Genomic DNA, 17,067 nt, shown 5'->3' with positions numbered 1-17,067 from the left:
CACATGTTACCCGGAAGTACTTCGTTATTTTTGCCTGCTTCACACAAAGATAACAAAAATAGAGTTAGTTGATGCTGCGCCGAGTTCCACAGATCTTTGCATGGTAAGGATTTGGTTGGAATTCGCCATAATTGTAGACAGAGTTTTTACTAAAGATACAGATCTGTGGTAGTGCACAGTCTATGTACTTTCTAAGACCTTCGTGACATGACATCATTTGTACAAAAACCTCTGACTCATGAATAGCTCAGCAGAGTTAGATAACGTTTGTTATAGCTGTACTTCTTACAAACTAAATAGCTAATTATTACTAGCTAATTATTTGCGGCTCTTTCAAAACAAGTTTTTAAGAAGACGTGATACCCTGACTACCATTTAGAAGTAAGTAACTAGCCTTGCATTAGTCAATCCAAAACATCATTCATCAGTTTGTTTAACGTTACCCACACATTTGCTAGATAGAGCTAGATTAACTGTTAGTGTCAGAGTGACTTGAATTTTATGAAAATTCGTTTATAGAATGTGGCTACAGTCAAAGACATGCATGTATCAAATCATCATGGATTGCAAAATCCTTTTCTTACACAGAAGTGTGGAGTGATTGGTGGTGGGGGAGTTAAACCTTTTTCCAATGCAGTGTCTGTACTATAAAGAGGAGGGCGTTTATCTTCAGGAGAAAGGGCAAGTGAAGGAATTCATCCCAGTTGTCTCTTCTGTTCCCAACATGGCTAACATCAAAGAGAGAGAGAAGTCAAATACTAACTGCATTTGAGATGTTATCCATGCATACATTGTTCACAACTTCTTTTGGCCCTGAAACGTTGTCCTCCTAAAAGTAGAGGATGAGACACATGAGTACTTTAGTAAGACTTGAGTGGCACAACCTGCGGAAGAGAAGCATTGGCTGAGTCCTTTCCCACTTGCTGAATTGTTTTTAATGATTCTTTGGTTTCTTTGTTTGGCAGATGTCTCCTGTGCAGCCTACATAAGGATGATGAAGAATCACGAAGAAGATGTAAGTTAACATCATTCACTCTTTTACCATGATCCTCTTCTCCGCTGTAGCCTCAGGTTAACAAAGAATTGTTGGATGAAAAAAAAGTATATACAGTAGTGGGACAAGAGCCATCCATGACTTGGAACCACCTACACCATGGTGTATCACTTCCTCATTGCAGTGCTCAAGCTGTTGATTCATCAATTTAGCTAAAGTAAATGCCTGTAGTTCCCTCTGTTAGTGAAACCACTTCTTTGTTTGTCTCTGCAGGAATTTGTTGCAGTGCGGGTCCAAGACCCCCGGGTTCAGAATGAAGGCTCTTGGAACTCGTACGTGGACTTCAAGATATTCCTTCACGTGAGTATCCATTCACCATAAACAAACTTAACAAAGAAGCAGTTGTCTCAATGAGTGTGTAGGGTCCTTAAGCCATATTAGAGCTGTAGAACCCAAGTCTTGGAAAGGGCTAGTTTGAAATTACTTAAGACTCTCATTGTATGCATTTGTCATAGATGAGTCAGGATCAGAAAAAACAAATGACTACTCCCTAGGGCCGGGCGGTATACCATATGTTACAGTATACCGGTATTTATGCACGGGACCTGTCTGGATCTTTACTTTACCTTCTATAACGGTATTTTTATGTTTTTTTAATTTTTCAAATGTGATATGCGGTGTGTAATATCCTTTATAGTTTACACCGCTACTTGAGTCATTCCTTTCTCCATGCAGCTTTCCACACAGACCTAGCCCCGCCCCCTGTCACTCAGAGCGCATTTGTTGTTGCTTGACCAGGATACACTTGCATTCAGTCTCTGCATGGGCAATGCAGCACATGCAACAATGTTGATTACAACGATGTTTCCAGTTAGCTTCTCAATATAAAATCACCAGCGTTATATTATTACACTATTAGCTTGTTTCTGACATCTGCAAACAGCTAGTTTGTCTTTTCTTAGCAAGAAATTGCAGTAGAAAACTAAGTCGTGTTAGCTGCTAATCGATAGTTAGCTGGCCAGCTAATAAATGTACTGAATCAGAGCAAACGTAGCTAGCTAACACAGCCTGATACCAGTACGAGTACTGTAGGCTAAATCAGCATGTTGATTGTGCAACAGTATCTTACAACTCAAAGCGGAATAGGCAAAGCAACAGTATCGTACAACTCAAAGCGGAATAGGCAAAGTATTAACATGTTGGCTACATGAAGAAACATTTCAAGTGTTTTCGTAAATTCAATCTGGAGACAAGTGCCAGAGTGTGTTTTGGGCGTTCATAAATTCAAAGCGTTTCGCTTTCAGAGTGCACACTGGACTCTCGGGCCGAAGAGTAGGGTTGATACGAGTGTTCTGACCTCAACGGCAGTAAAGCACCCAAGCAAACTGGCTATCTTGCTAGCTACTTCCAGACACAAATGAGAGAATCTCACTCTGACCATTTTATTGGCCTCGCAGAGCAGGTTAGGGTGTTCATGTTATCCAGCGCGTTGGTGACTGTAACTTCTGCTGCCGGCCATATTCAACAAGTGTTGAGCGTTCGTAAATTCATCAGTTATTTTGCGCTCTAGCACACTCAGACGAGAATGCTCTGAAATCGGAGTAGCTAGCCAGAGTGAATTTACGAGCGCATCGTAATGTAGCCAACGATTATAGGGTCCCCTAGGAAACACTGAACATCACTTTGGTTCTTACCCTGTCACAATAACTCCTCCCTGGCATTTTCATTCGTTGTTATGTCAAACACTATTATTTATTCAGTTATAGAATTAGAATAAACATTCTATTTCCATGATGCTAACAGTTCACCCAAGTGTTTTGCTCTAAATCGCAAGTGAAATCACAATTGCAACATTTGGTTTAAAATAAGGCCTTGCTTTTTTGCCAATATCGTGCAACCCTACGTGGCAGTGTGGAAATGCAGGAAATTATTTTAGGTTGAAGTTGAATTGAACAGTATAAAACAATCAGAATGGAGAAAGACTCATTGACATCACTTAGAATGTATGTGTTGCCAGTAGCTGTGCGTGGGTAAAATCACTGGCAGTCACTTTTGATGCACACATCCAGGTGATGATGCTGCGTACCATTTTGCGAAATGACACTAGGTGTGATCGAGGAGTTGGAACCACAGAGCTACCGCAAGTCACAAAGAAAACGGTCCACTATTCCAGGTCCATTTCAACTTCAACATCATCAAATCACCTACAATGCATTCGGAAAGTATTCAGACCCCTACCCTTTTTCCACATTTTGTTATGTTACAGCCTTATTCTAAAATTGATGAAATAAAAATGTTCCTCATCAGTCTATACACAATACCCCATAATGACAAAGTGAAAACAGGTTTTTAGAAATGTTTGCAAATTGATTTTTTTTAAACGTTAAAAAGTATTCAGACCTTTTGCTATGAGACTTGAAATTGAGCTCAGATGCATCCTGTTTCCATTGATCAGCCTTGAGATGTTTCTACAACTTAATTGGTAATGTGATAAATTCTATTGATTGGACATGATTTGGAAAGGCACACAGCTGTCTATATAAGGTCCCACAGTTGACAGTGCATGTCAGAGCAAAAACCTAGCCATGAGGTCAAAGGAATTGTCTGTTGAGCTCCAAGACATGATTGTGTCGAGGCACAGATCTGGGGAAGGGTACCCAAGGTCCCCAAGAACACAGTGGTCTCCATCATTCTTAAATGGAAGAAGTTTGAAACCACCAAGACTCTTCCTAGAGCTGGCCGCCCAGCCAAACTGAGCAATCGGGGGAGAAGGGCCTTGGTCAGGGAGATGACCAAGAACCCGATGGTCACTCTGACAGAGCTCCAGCGTTCGCCTTTGGAGATGGGAGAACCTTCCAGAAGGACAACCATCTCTGCAGCACTCCACCCACCAATCAGGCCTTTATGGTAGAGTGGCCAGATGGAAGGCACATGACAGCCCGCTTGGAGTTTGCCAAAAGGCACCTAAAGGACTCTCAAACCATGAGAAACAAGATTCTATGGTCTGATGAAACCAAGATTGAACAAGCTTGGTGGTGGCAGCATCATGCTTTTGGGATATTTTTCAGAGGCAGGGACTGGGAGACTAGTCAGGATCGAGGGAAAGATGTAAGAGCAAAGTACAGAGAGATCCTTGATGAAAACCTGCTCCAGAACGATCAGGACCTCGGACTGGTGCAAAGGTTCACCATTCCAACAGGACAACGACCCTAAGCACACAGCCAAGACAACGCAGGAGTGGCTTCGGGACATGTCTCTGAATGTCTTTGAGTGACCCAGCCAGAGCCTGAACTTGAACACGATCAAACATCTCTTGAGAGACCTGAAAATAGCTGTGTAGTGACGCTCCCCATCCAACCTGACAGAGCTTGAGAGGATCTGCAGAGAAGAAGGGGAGAAACTCCCAAAATACAGGTGTGCCAAGCTTGTAGCGTCATACCCAAGAAGACTCCAGGCTGTAATCGCTGCCACAGGTGCTTCAACAAAGTACTGAGTAAAGGGTCTGAATACTTACGTAAATGTGATATTTCAGTTTTTATTTTTTATACGTTTGCAAAAAAAAAGTCTAGACCTGTTTTTGCTTTGTCATTATGGTGTATTGTGTGTAGATTGATTTAAAAAAAAATGAAATACATTTTATAATAAGGCTGTAACGTAAGAATGTGGAAAAAGTGAAGGGGTCTCAATACTTTCTGTTTACACCGTATGCTTAGTCTAATACAGTGAGAACTAAAGATACAAAACACTATTTAGTCCAGTCAACATAAGCTAAATATTATGTGGCTGCCCATTGTTCTGATTCCTGTGTGCGGGTGTGTTCGTGCAAGTAGAAAAAAACATGTTGACTCTACCTACTTGTATAGAAACGCCAATGCCATCCTCCTCTCTTTCATGTTGGCGAAACGGTCTATCACTCTCATACAGTACACGCTTTTATTTCTTGTTGTCCTTGGCTACCTGGCTAAAATGCTTGTTCGGTAGCCGAACTTCCTTTCATGGGCAGCGTTAGATAGTTAACATTAGTCTTCTATATCTAGTTACGTATTGAACTACACTTAATTAATGGTTGGATCAGAATCGCCATTATAATCATTGGCCAGTATATTAAGTAAACACATCCCTATCTCCATCCATGGCTAACTTTAACAAAGGGCCAATTTTTATCCATCGGATGACAACAACATGCAACAATTCAAGTTGTTTCTGTCAATGACGTATGCTCTCAATGCGATTTGATAGGAGTGACGCCATATCCAAACTGGCTTCCCTTGTGTGCCAGGACCATTCACAGTCGAGCTCAATGCTGATTGCCTATTTTATACTTTTTTTTTATCAAGGGAGGCCAAATGCTTGTGGGCGGCATCAATGTCATACTCTTTTGGACCCAACATCATCAGATTGATGGCCTACACATACAGAGACAGAGGGGCGCTGTTTTTCTCTTTCGGATGCTTTCTCCAGTGAGATGCATTCAGCCTCTGACGATGAATGAAACACAAAGAGACAAGATAAAATAATGTATGTTTTTTTTTTTCATTTTTGGGGGGGAAACCTGGCTTCCCTTGGCATCCATGAGTACACGCCACTGCGTGTTGCATAAAATACAGTCAAAAATGTAAAAAAATCCAGTGAATTGACATTTTGACCACATTGCACCGCCCTACTACAGCAAATACACCTAGATGATATCGCTAAAGTTGATGGCAAGTGGTTTGGAATGCTATGTGTCTTCACTCAAACCATGGTACCCTGCTTGGAGGTAAACAACAACATTTGTTGGTATGAATTCTACAATGTTCACGTGTTTTTGTTCATCTCTGCTGTTGACTTTTCTCTCCCCATGATGTTTGACTCATGGTAATGAAGGTCTTGTAGGCTTATACTGGAGGTTTAACAATTGGGCTTCATTCAAATTGCTTGTCAATCTAGCATTTACTTTGTTCTCTATAAACATACAATGGAATCCTGCAGGTGAAGTATCATTCTTAATATGTACCATCGTTGTCCCTTTCTGACATTAGCCTAAGAAAAATGGATTCATATGAATTGCTTGATCGATTCCTCAGGAGGTAATGCAGTAAAATGCTAATTGTATTTGTCACGTGCCGAATACAACCGGTGTAGACCTTACAGTGAAATGCTTACTTAAAAGCTCTTCCTCAATGATGTGGAGTTAAATAAATAAAATAAAAACACTATAAATTAATATAAATATGTAAGCTATAAGGAGTACCAATACCATATCACTGTGCTCAATATGTTGTAATTGAGATAAATATGGACATCTGGATAGATGATGATGATGATAATAATAAAAGTAAAAAGTAGCAGTACCGTATATGGTGAGTGCATGTCTGAGTATGTGGATAAAGACCTGTGAGTGTGCATAGAGTCAGTGCAGGTAGTCCAGGTAGCCATTGATTAGCTACTCAACAGTCTTATTGCTTCGGGGTAGAAGCGGTCTCGGCGCCTGTTGGTCCGAGATCTGATGCTCCGATACCCCTTGCCAGATGGTAGCAGAGAGAACAGCCCATGGCTTGGGTGTCTGAAGTTTTTTGGCAATTTTCTGGGCCTTCCTCAGACACCGACTGGTATAAAATTACCTGGATGGTAGGGAGCTCAACACCAGTGATGTTCTGGGGCGTCCACACCATCCTCTGTAGAGCCTTGCGTTTGAGAGCATTGCAGTTGCCATACCAGGCAGTGGTGTAGCCAGTCAAAATGCTATCAATGGTGCAGCTGTAGAACTTCTTCAGGATCTGGGGGCCCGTGTCAAATCTATTCAGCCTCCTGAGGGAGAAGAGGCGCTGTTGTGCCTGCTTCACGACTGTGTGTGTGTGTGTGTTTGTGTGTGGACCATATTAAGTCCTCAGTGATGTGGACACAGAGGAGCTTGAAGTTCTTGACCCGCTCCACTACAGCCAGGTGGATGGGGGGCCTACCAGGCTATCTGGGACGTTGATGTGTGCCATGACCAGCTTTTCAAAGGAATTCATGATTACAGATGTGCGCTACGGAGATGAGCCAAGCATGATTACAGCCACTTTGAGCGAAATCAGTCATCCGGAACAGCGGAGGCCCTCATGCTTGGCTTGGTGTTGCATAAAAGGCATTTATAGTGCCTTCAGAAAGTATTGACACCCCAATTAACCCCCTAGAGTCGATGTCCGCACCCCCGTAGAAATGTAATTAGCATAATGGATAAAAAGTTTACGCCAGAGATCAGTTTTTTTGCATTGGATGCATCTCAATTCACCGCATCCACCAATGTCGCATTTCCGCATCTGCTGTGAAAGGTGGCGGAGCTAGAGCGTTGTTTGCCAGACCATGAGATAAACCCCCAAAAATCGGTCTTCTCACAAAATCTTCTGTAGTGTCCAAACAGTTTGGCCTATAAACCCCTCTATGGAAAGAGGAGACTCTCACGAACATGATGGTGTTCTCCGCTTTTCTCTACGACTCCCACAAGCATCTTGGGACTCGTCTGAAGTCGGTTCAGCCGACCTGCCAACTTCAGTCTGTAGAGTTCGAACAGTTTGGGCTAGTGGTTTCCTTCTTCTCCGACAACTGAGTTAGGAAGGACGCCTGTGTCTTTGTAGTGACTGGGTGTATTGATACACCATACAATGTGTAATTAATAACTTTGATCATGCTCAAAGGGATATTCAGTGTCTGCTTTTAAAAAAAATCTACCGATAGGTGATCTGCTATAACCTCCAGCCACATATAGCTAGCTAACAATAAGCTTTAACTTGCAATGGAACAACTTTCTGACAAAATTAGAAACGTATATTATATCTGAATCTGTAGCTAGATTCTTACCCGTATGTATACGTGGATGAAAGCTTCACGGCAGACTGCATCCCCTTTCATTAAATAAGGCTTGCTTGCCGTCAAGTCACTGGTTCACACTTACCGTGTGCAATGCTATAAGAATCCTCATAAGCTTTAACCCCTACCAAAACTCTGACCAAGTTACTTGCCCTAGCAGAGTTGGTTTGGCTGTTTTCATGTTATCCAGAGCGTTGTTGACTGTATTTGTGCTCCTGGCAACAATTTAATTACGTTTTTTTGCCGACGTTTACCAACACCGGCCATTTTCATCCGGTGTTGAGCGTTCGTAAATTCATCAGTTATTCTGCGCTCTGGCACACTTAGACGAGAGTGATCTGAAACAGTTTTTGCAGTGACTTTCTACTGAAATGGATACTTGCATAGTTGAGTCTTTTTGTTAAGTTTTACTACGCAATACATTTTTTATTTATTAAAAGCTGCGTTAGACAGGATTACTTACACAAACTGACCAGCTCAAATAGACAGATATTGCCGACCAATCCAAACTCCACTCTCGGCATGTCCAGACCACTCATTATCTCAGCCAATCATAGGTAGCAGGAAGGTTGCTCCCTTTTTCTGTGACTTAAACAACTAGGCTCGTAATTTAACAATGTTATTCATATTTACAGATGGCATACAAGTCTGTTATTAAGGCACATGAAAGTGCACATGTTCGAGGCATTTCTGCCCAAAAACTATTTTGATTAAAAAAATAATAATAATTTTAAAAGTACTTTCAAATGACTCTCCTGTGAAGTAGTAACCCACGACATACACCTAGTTTCCTGAAACGGGTCACATTTGATCAACAGTCTCACATAGCCATACATACCTTGAAATCACGTTGTTTTTGGAGGTCTAGATCATTTTGTATTAGCCGAAACTGCTAGAATGATCCTCTGGCTTTTTTATTGGATGTTACATTTCAAGAACCCTCCCCCACATGCCGATAGAAGAAGGGGTGCTGCGTGTTATGTTCGTCATTGTTTTCCAACCGTTTAGGACACATTTTGCAGAGTTATTGTGTATGCTAGTTTGCAACATTGTCGAAAATGGAAGAAAACTTGCCCTTTCGCTGCCAACTCTCACTCCCTCTCCCCCCTTTGCGCATGTTGTGAAGGGAGAGATACATTCTGATAAGCACAAGCATACGACAGTCGCACAAGCATACGATAGTCGCACAAGCATACGACAGTCGCACAAGCATACGACAGTCGAACAACATTTCAAAATGTAAAACACCGTTTTTAAAACAATTACTTTTACTGGTGAGAGTCTCAGCTTTCTGAGTGTAAAAAATTATTACAGTATTTACCCTGAACATTGAGGAAATACCACTGCTAAACAGAGGATGTAATTGAGATGATGAAACCTTTTTTGTAGGACATTAAATTGACTGTTAGATGAATTACATGGCTATCCAGCAGCAATATAACATTTGGTGTGTTTTGAGTTCCCCCTCCCTCAAGTGGTGAATTATATAGCCTAGGCCAATATGCCCAAAAAATATGCAGGCAGATCATCTCTAAAGAGCCAAAAATAAATCTGACAATTCTGAGTCTTATTTTGACATGTTGCACATCAAAATATCCATCATGCATTCCCTGAACATGTAAGATAAATAACTTCTTTCATGTGTTACTTGGCCCGGAAATAGTTAGTCTAGAGCCCTTCCACTAATGGAAAGTCAATTTATTGCAATATTACTTTTTGTCCTTATTGCCCAGCTCTCTAGTTTGGGCTTGATGTTTTCACTCCCATTGGCGTTGTCTGTATCCGCAGGATGTAATGGTGCACCATCTCTTTTTACTCACAGACCAACAGCAAGTCCTTCACTGCCAAGACGTCCTGTGTGCGCCGGCGCTACAGTGAGTTTGTCTGGCTCAAGAAGAGGATGCAGAAAAACACTGGCTTGGTGTAAGTCATAGCATTGTCCCCCAATGTGCTTGGCTTAACTGCTTGGTTATAAAATAATTACAAACACCAATGTGAAGTTGTCCTGTTCTGGGAGATATGGGTTATTCTCTGTCCCTGTCTGCCCTATAGACCTGTCCCAGACCTGCCCAGCAAGTCCTTCTTCTCCTTCAGTGGTGAGGACTTCCTGGAGAAGAGGAGGAAAGGCCTGCAGTGCTTCCTGGACAAGTCAGTTCCTCTCCTAAGTTAATAATTAGCAATGACTCCACCATTTCAATTATAGTGCTTGCTTGTTCCCTCTATTTGTCATTGTCACACCTAGAATGAGCACAAAGGAAAAATGGTACCATGACTAGCCGACGATCAAGAGACCACAGCATTGAGCATGGCATTGTTTGTCTTGTCTTTCTTCAAACATACCTTGTTTGTCTTTCTTCAGAGTGTGCAGCATGACAGTGTGTCTGTCAGACAGCCAGCTCCACCTCTTCCTGCAAACCCAACTGCCGGTTGGTCACATCCTAGACTGTGTGCAGGGCCACACCCCCTACACTGTGACAGAGGCCATCCTCACCTATGCCTCGTCCAATCAGGGCTGGGTTCAGGAAGAGGACTTGACCCAGGAGCCTAGTCTCACTCCAGTTCCTTATGAGTCCATGGAGAGGTAAGACTGGAGCAGATCAAACTGTCCACACAGGCACAAATAAGGCGTAGGTTTGAGTTTAAACGCCTGGTGTGCTCCTGAATAGACTTGAGTGTGTTCAATTAACACATTGTTTTAGGCCAGGATTCAATCTGGACCGTGGAAGACCCGCATTGTAGCGTGATGGACATGTAAAGGTCATTTCCAATTGATCCGACATCTTCAGCGTTTACTTTGAACGTTAGGTTATCTTTGCCTATAAATTGTGCAGAGCCAAAAAGGGCCGGTCGGATTGAATTCCAAGTCTTTGCAGATGCATGCAATTCTACGGTAAGAGAATGAGGATGACTTTTAACAATTATCATGGAAAATTGGACAAAAACACATTTACTCTAAGAACAGTGCAGATGAGAAGTTAGGTAATAGAATGACGGCACAAACAGCACAAAGCGTTATTCTGTTTATAAGCTTTGCATCTGCACTGTTCTTGAAGTAAATGTGTCTGTTAAAAGTACTCCTTGTGAATAGTTACATTGTTTTGCTTAACTTTGCAATCATTGGTTTTAGTTTGGCATGCATTTTTAAAGTGAAAAATCTGACTCCGCATCAATCTGTTACCCATACCTGTATTTCAGGTTTTACATGTCAATATAAAGGTTATGTTGAGTAGTGGTACTCTATGGCCTTCTCTTTCCCCACAGCCCTGCCCCTCATCTACCTACCCTGCAATGTCAAGAGCCCCTCAGCCCTGTGAACCTCGCCTCCAGTGAGCCAGAGGGCCTACGGACCGAGAAGTTCCTAGCTGACGCCGATGACATAGACACTGTGGAGACCCTTTCCCCAGAGGTCACCCAGGAGGACCGCAATGTAGTCCAGGCAGACCCCATCCTGGAGATACACAGCCCAGTGGAGACTATCTTTAAGTGGGGCAGCCATGAAGAATCTACTCCAGAGAGGCTCGACCATGAGGCGATGATCCACCACCAAGGTGATTGTCAACTGCAGACACCTGTGGAAGTGCATTGTGAAAAGGACACAGGCTTGGAGGAGGAGTGTGTAGTGGAGGTGACGACTGAGAGGGTCATTTGTGAGGAGAGCCATGCTGACATAACTACAGAGACAATCCCTCCCAAACAGAGTAACCTAGACCCAGATAGCCACGAGGAACTGATCCACCAAGGGGAACGTAAACAGACACCTGAGGAAGAGGCCACAGGCCTGGAGAAGGAGTATGTATCAGAAAAGGACAATACTGACACGACTACAGAGACGATCCCTCCCAAACAGCGTAGCCCAGAGCTAGATATCCACGAGGAAACTCCTGGAGATGCAGATGGAGTTCGAGATGGAGATGGAGTTCTAGAGGACCTTAGCCTTGCGGAGGAAGCTCAAGAAAGCATCAGTCATGAGAAGACAACCTCGGAAGGGGACATCAACAAAGACACAGTAACAGCCATTGAGCTGGACAGCCAAGGGCACATGGATGAGATTAACTCCCACATAGAGATCAGCCTAGAGGAAGAGTGTCATGAGATCACATCAGAAGAGGTGGAACGTGTTGATGACTCAACTCAAAGGATAGAAAGTGGAGATGAGACAACCCAGAAGAAGAAGGCTCCCTTGGACATTCAACAAGTAGATGATCAGCTGGACACAACCCAAGAGGTTGAGATTGATGAGGAAATTAATGGAAAGGATGGGGAGAGTCTTGGGGATGGGGCAACAACATTTGATGGGAGTAGCCATAAGGAGAGCGACAACAAGGATTTTGCCAATAACGACAATGCAATACAAGAGACGAATGGCTACATGGAGACAGCTCCCGAGAAGAAAAATCGCCAAACAGACTGCACAGAGGCAGAAAAGGCCTTCAACAACTCAGACTCTGTAATTCTCTAAACTAACCGAGGTCCCTCACATGATGAAATCACACCTGAGGTATCCAATGCTCAGGGGACCAATGATGTCAAATTCAGAGAGGACAGGGATATTTTGTACATGGTCAACAGTTGCTCAGCAAAAACCCTAGAGAATGAATCTTCAGAGCTAGTGGGTGATGGAGTTGAGCTAAAGGACATGAGAATCCAAGAAAGCAGTCATCTGGAGTCTGAGGGCCACTGTACAGAGCAGAACATCTCATTAGCCCAGGAGGGTAATACTGAGGCCTCAGAAGTGAGCCAGGAATGGGAGGCCCATGGGTTCACTGTTGCTACAAACCAGACTGTGAGCCCAGAGATGGAGCCCTAGATATTAGGCTGCTGCATGCACTCTGAACCTGAACAATGGATAGTGGGATGTCTTCTGCCAAAGACAGAACCAGTCTCTCACTCACCCTGCACGCCTATTCTCACACTCCAGCTGAGCTCTGCTTCGCTTGCGTTGATGAACTTCCTCTGTTGGGCAGCAGAGAGTGCTCAAAGTCACAGTAATACTTGAGTCTATGGGTGAGAACTTCCCCAAGCTGACAAGTCCAGTGTATCACGCTTCGTATTTGGTCATTGACTTTCCTCAAGTCTGTCACTTTCATGTGTTCCTCTGTATACTCTGTGAACTTGTGCCTATAAGGGAATTAGTCCATTTAACTCAACCGGCTGTGGTGCCCCAATGGCATTAATGTGACAATTATTTTATTACCCATATGCCGTAACACTGTATGCTTGACTATGAGGGGCAAACGTGTCCCAACCTGCCCCAAGTCCCTCTGATGCATGTGCCCATCTGAACACCTGCCTTGATGAAGCAAAATGCCCTTCAACTGAACAGCAGCAAAACCGAGGCCCTGCTTGTTGGCACCCACTGTCAGGTCCAGCACTTACCAATAACACACCTCACCATAGCAGGACAGAACACGCCTCTCTCCCCCTCAGTTTCCAGTCTGGGTGTTAAAGCTTGATTCCTCCCTGACCTTTGACAGCCACGTCAAACAACCGCGTAAAGCGCCATTCCATCTCCTCACGGCTGAACTACCTCGACACACTCTTCATCGGGAACCCAGGCAGGAGTCTCCAGAAGCTCCAGTACATCCTGAACAGAGCTGCCAGGATCCTAATGAGAGTGCGGAAACGCCATCACATCAACCCCATCGCGGCATCTCTCTGCACTGGCTCCCCATCTCATTACAGATTGAATTCAAAACCCTCCTGCGGACATTCCCGTGTGTTCTTGGCAATGCCCCTCCTTTATCTAAAAATAACTACTCTCCCTCCATAACCCCACCTGCACCCTTAGGACAAGCGACTCCACGCCCCCAGGACCAAGCTCAGCTTCTTGGGAGATCAGCCTTTCAGCTCGACCGCCCCCAGCCTCTGGAATGCCCTCCCGGACCACCTGAAAGGCATCACAGACTCTGGGCTCCTTTAAAATGGGCCTAAAGACCTTTCTCTTTAGGAAGGCTTTTAAATCCAATGTTATTTGTCACATGCTTCGTTAACAACAAGTGTAGACTGACAGTGAAATTCTTACTTTTCCAACAATGCAAAGTTAGATAAAGAAAGCTGGGCTTGTCCTTGTCCCTTGTAGCGTCAACTGTGTTCTTTGTGTCAGTTGCCTGGTCTAGTTGTCCCAAAAAACGTTATTTGTTTTTACATTTATTTTATGCACTTAGATTATTCTGTATAATGAAAAGTGCTTTACAAATGTAATTTATTATTATTATGTGATCCATAACTGTCGCAGGGAAGTCGTGATTACGAATTTGGAGTCCGTGAAAAGTTGTCTTGCAATCAACTTTGACTGTGTTTTATTAATAACTTCCAGCAAAAAGTGTCATCCTGCATGCATTCCCTTTGCTGATGTGGGCGATTTCTTGGTTCAGCTTGAATAAACAGGGATGAGGGTCGTTCCACCTCAAAAAGCACAAGTAAGAGGATTTTGACACCCACCTTCTCAGATTGTGTTGTAATAGTTTCTGTAGTTAGAAACAGATAAGATTAGCGTTCCTGAAACATTATTTTGTTGAAATATAATTTAATATCTGAGAAATTAAAGGCCCAATGCAGTCACGTTTATCTCGGTATCAAATATTTTCTGGGTAGCAATTAAGTACCTTACTGTGATTGTTTTAAGAGCCATTTCTCAAGCAAGAATTTGGAGAGTGGTCCCAGTGGGGAGCGGAAAACTGAAAACTAGCTGTTATTGGCAGAGATGTTTGGAACTCTTTCTTATTGGTCTATTAACTTAATTACCGCCTGGTGACGTCACCAAGCAGACCTAAACTCCATCCCAGGCAGAAATTTCAGGTCGTCTTTTCAAACAGCTTACACTAAAAGGCCATTATCATTTTCCGTGTTCTTCCAACCTCATAGTGTATTATTCTAACCTCATATATTTGACTGCACTGGGACTCTAATTGATTGCACCCAAATTGGCCATTTTAATTTATTGGATTTATATAATTGTCAATAAATGTAGTACCTAACATCCAATTTGGACCATAATTCCTCCTAACAATGAGTAAGACACGAGGAATCCAATAAAATTATCAAAAGCCTCCCACGGACCTAGCCTTGCAACGTCGCCAGATCCCGCGAGCTTACATTAAACGTTGTATGGATATGTATGTTCACTGTAAGCTCGCGGGATCAGGTCCATACTGCTTGTCAGACATAACTGATACTGGTTGTTGGGGTGGGAGGTGTGTGGGGGTTCCATTGGTGGCTTTTTACCACTTTAATGGATTCTTCATGTCTTGCATAATGGGAGGAAGAAGTTTGGTTCAAATTGGATGTTGTACTATATTTGTTGAATATGATGTGAATCCTAAAAATGTTAAGGGCCAATTTAGGTGCCAACAATTATCTTACATTGTCAGATCAAATTAAATGTCAACGAAATAATGTTGAAGTAATGCTAATCTTATCTATTTCTAATGTTCTGAAATAGTTTCTGTAAATCTGAGATGGTGGGTGTCATGGCTTGCCATGTTAGCCAATTGAGCCGAAGGCTGCATGGACACTAGCTTTACTAAGCTCTCTGTCCTCGGGGTTAGTTACAGTATAGGTATAGTAAACGGTACTCAACACTGGTATCTTTGTAAATTGTCAACATGTTACACCAATGCAGTCAGAGCGAACATATGCTTTTAGTGTCTTCCCAGGGATGCTTCATTATTTTATTTCAAGACGACCTGTTTGTATTTTTCAACACTGAGAAAAGGGACCATTTATTATTTATGTTTTGTGTGGGTAGACAACTACATTTAGATATAATTGGTCATGATACTTGTAGTGCATTTGAAATTATGACAGGATCACTGTTCTACTGGGTATGTGAAACATGATGTGGGGTGGACTACTAGAGGAAGCATAGAGTGCAGATTTAACTATAGCCAACCTTCTGTTAGACCACATTGTCTGGTAACATTTCTGGTATCATGCTTCCCTATATTCTGTCATCAGGCTATGTTTGTTCCCATATTCTGCATTTTAACAGGTGCATTAGTTATTTTAAGTGGTAGATGGTTCCCGGACACATGGTTTTAGATTTTCAATGTTATGTATTTTAGACACATGGATTTACATGGGCAATATTATACCAATCATCTAAAATAGTCAACAACAAACTAGGAATGCACCTATTGACAATGTTTTATTTTTAATATCATTTTAACTGGAAATAAAATGATAGTCCCCCCCACACCTGGACTTTGCATCCATGAGTATTTTAATGCATGACATTTAGACATTTGTCAGACTTGCACAGTCAAGCAAGTTCATATGTGACATTTTTATATCTAACAGAAAATATATATTTTTAAAGCGCAACAATCAAAACAATGATTTAACATTATGAATTATCATGTATTTCAATGAAACAAGATGGTGGCACAATCCTGACCCCTTGTGGCTTACACATTTCATGTCAGCATCAAAAAACAAGCACTTTTGCCTTCATTCAGACACAAGGCTGTTGGATGCACAAGTTGGTATGCATTGCAGTGTAGTAGTACTCGAGACCGGTCTAGAGACCACATATTGAGTCTCAGTCTTGTCTCGGGGTCTGAGACATTTTTAATCAGTCTCAGACAATGAGTACTCGCTATGTCTTCCCGAGACCAGCGGAGTAAAAAATACGAACAATTCCTTCGACCTCATGGCTTGGTTTTTGTGCCGACATTCACTGTCAACTGCGGGACCTTATAGAGACAGGTGTCAGGTGTTCATTGTCAACTGTGGGGACCTTACTACAAGTGTAGAAACATCTCAAGGATAATTAATGGAAACAGTATGCACCTGAGCTCAATTTTGAGTTTCATAGCAATGGGTCTGAATAGTTATGTTTTATTTTATTTTACCTTTATTTAACTAGGCAAGTCAGTTAAGAACAAATTCTTATTTACAATGACGGCCTGTTCAGGGGCAGAACGCCTGTCAGCTTGGGGGTTTGAACTTGCAACACTCTAACCACTAGGCTACCCTGCCGCCCCGTAAACTAGTACATCATAAATTATAAACCTACAATAGTCTACACCATCTCAATTTTAATCTCAAAGTGGGGTTGGCATGTATCATTTACAATAGATACAACAAACAAAGTAGTCATAAGGTTGCCTAACAGTAAATGCAATTAGAAAATAACTAATCATTGTGTGTGAGATTTATGTATTGTTTAAATTCCATGTAAAAAGAAGTTTATAGAATACATTTCAAAGCAATAAATGTGTTGAACAAGAAATATGAATGCT

General features: G+C 42.3%; 1 protein-coding gene across 2 annotated transcripts; it reads left to right on the top strand.

Annotated features, from left to right (window-relative positions):
• LOC110499128 lies at window positions 1-16,027 on the top strand. Of its 2 annotated transcripts, none has more exons than XM_021576054.2 (7): window positions 1-103; window positions 966-1,015; window positions 1,268-1,354; window positions 9,648-9,748; window positions 9,878-9,973; window positions 10,185-10,406; window positions 11,087-16,027. In XM_021576054.2, the coding sequence occupies exons 2-7, from the start codon at window positions 992-994 to the stop codon at window positions 12,282-12,284; spliced, it is 1,728 nt and encodes a 575-aa protein (XP_021431729.2). In that variant the 5' UTR covers window positions 1-103; window positions 966-991; the 3' UTR covers window positions 12,285-16,027. The 2 variants fall into 2 exon arrangements, with proteins under 2 accessions (XP_021431729.2, XP_021431728.2); XM_021576053.2 differs by lacking the exon at window positions 1-103 and adding an exon at window positions 114-381.
• Window positions 16,028-17,067: the final 1,040 nt, after the last annotated feature.

The sequence above is a fragment of the Oncorhynchus mykiss genome, chromosome 20 (genome assembly GCF_013265735.2).
Source record: "Oncorhynchus mykiss isolate Arlee chromosome 20, USDA_OmykA_1.1, whole genome shotgun sequence".
Taxonomy (NCBI): domain Eukaryota; kingdom Metazoa; phylum Chordata; class Actinopteri; order Salmoniformes; family Salmonidae; genus Oncorhynchus; species Oncorhynchus mykiss.
This window is presented reverse-complemented; position numbering and strand designations above follow the sequence as displayed.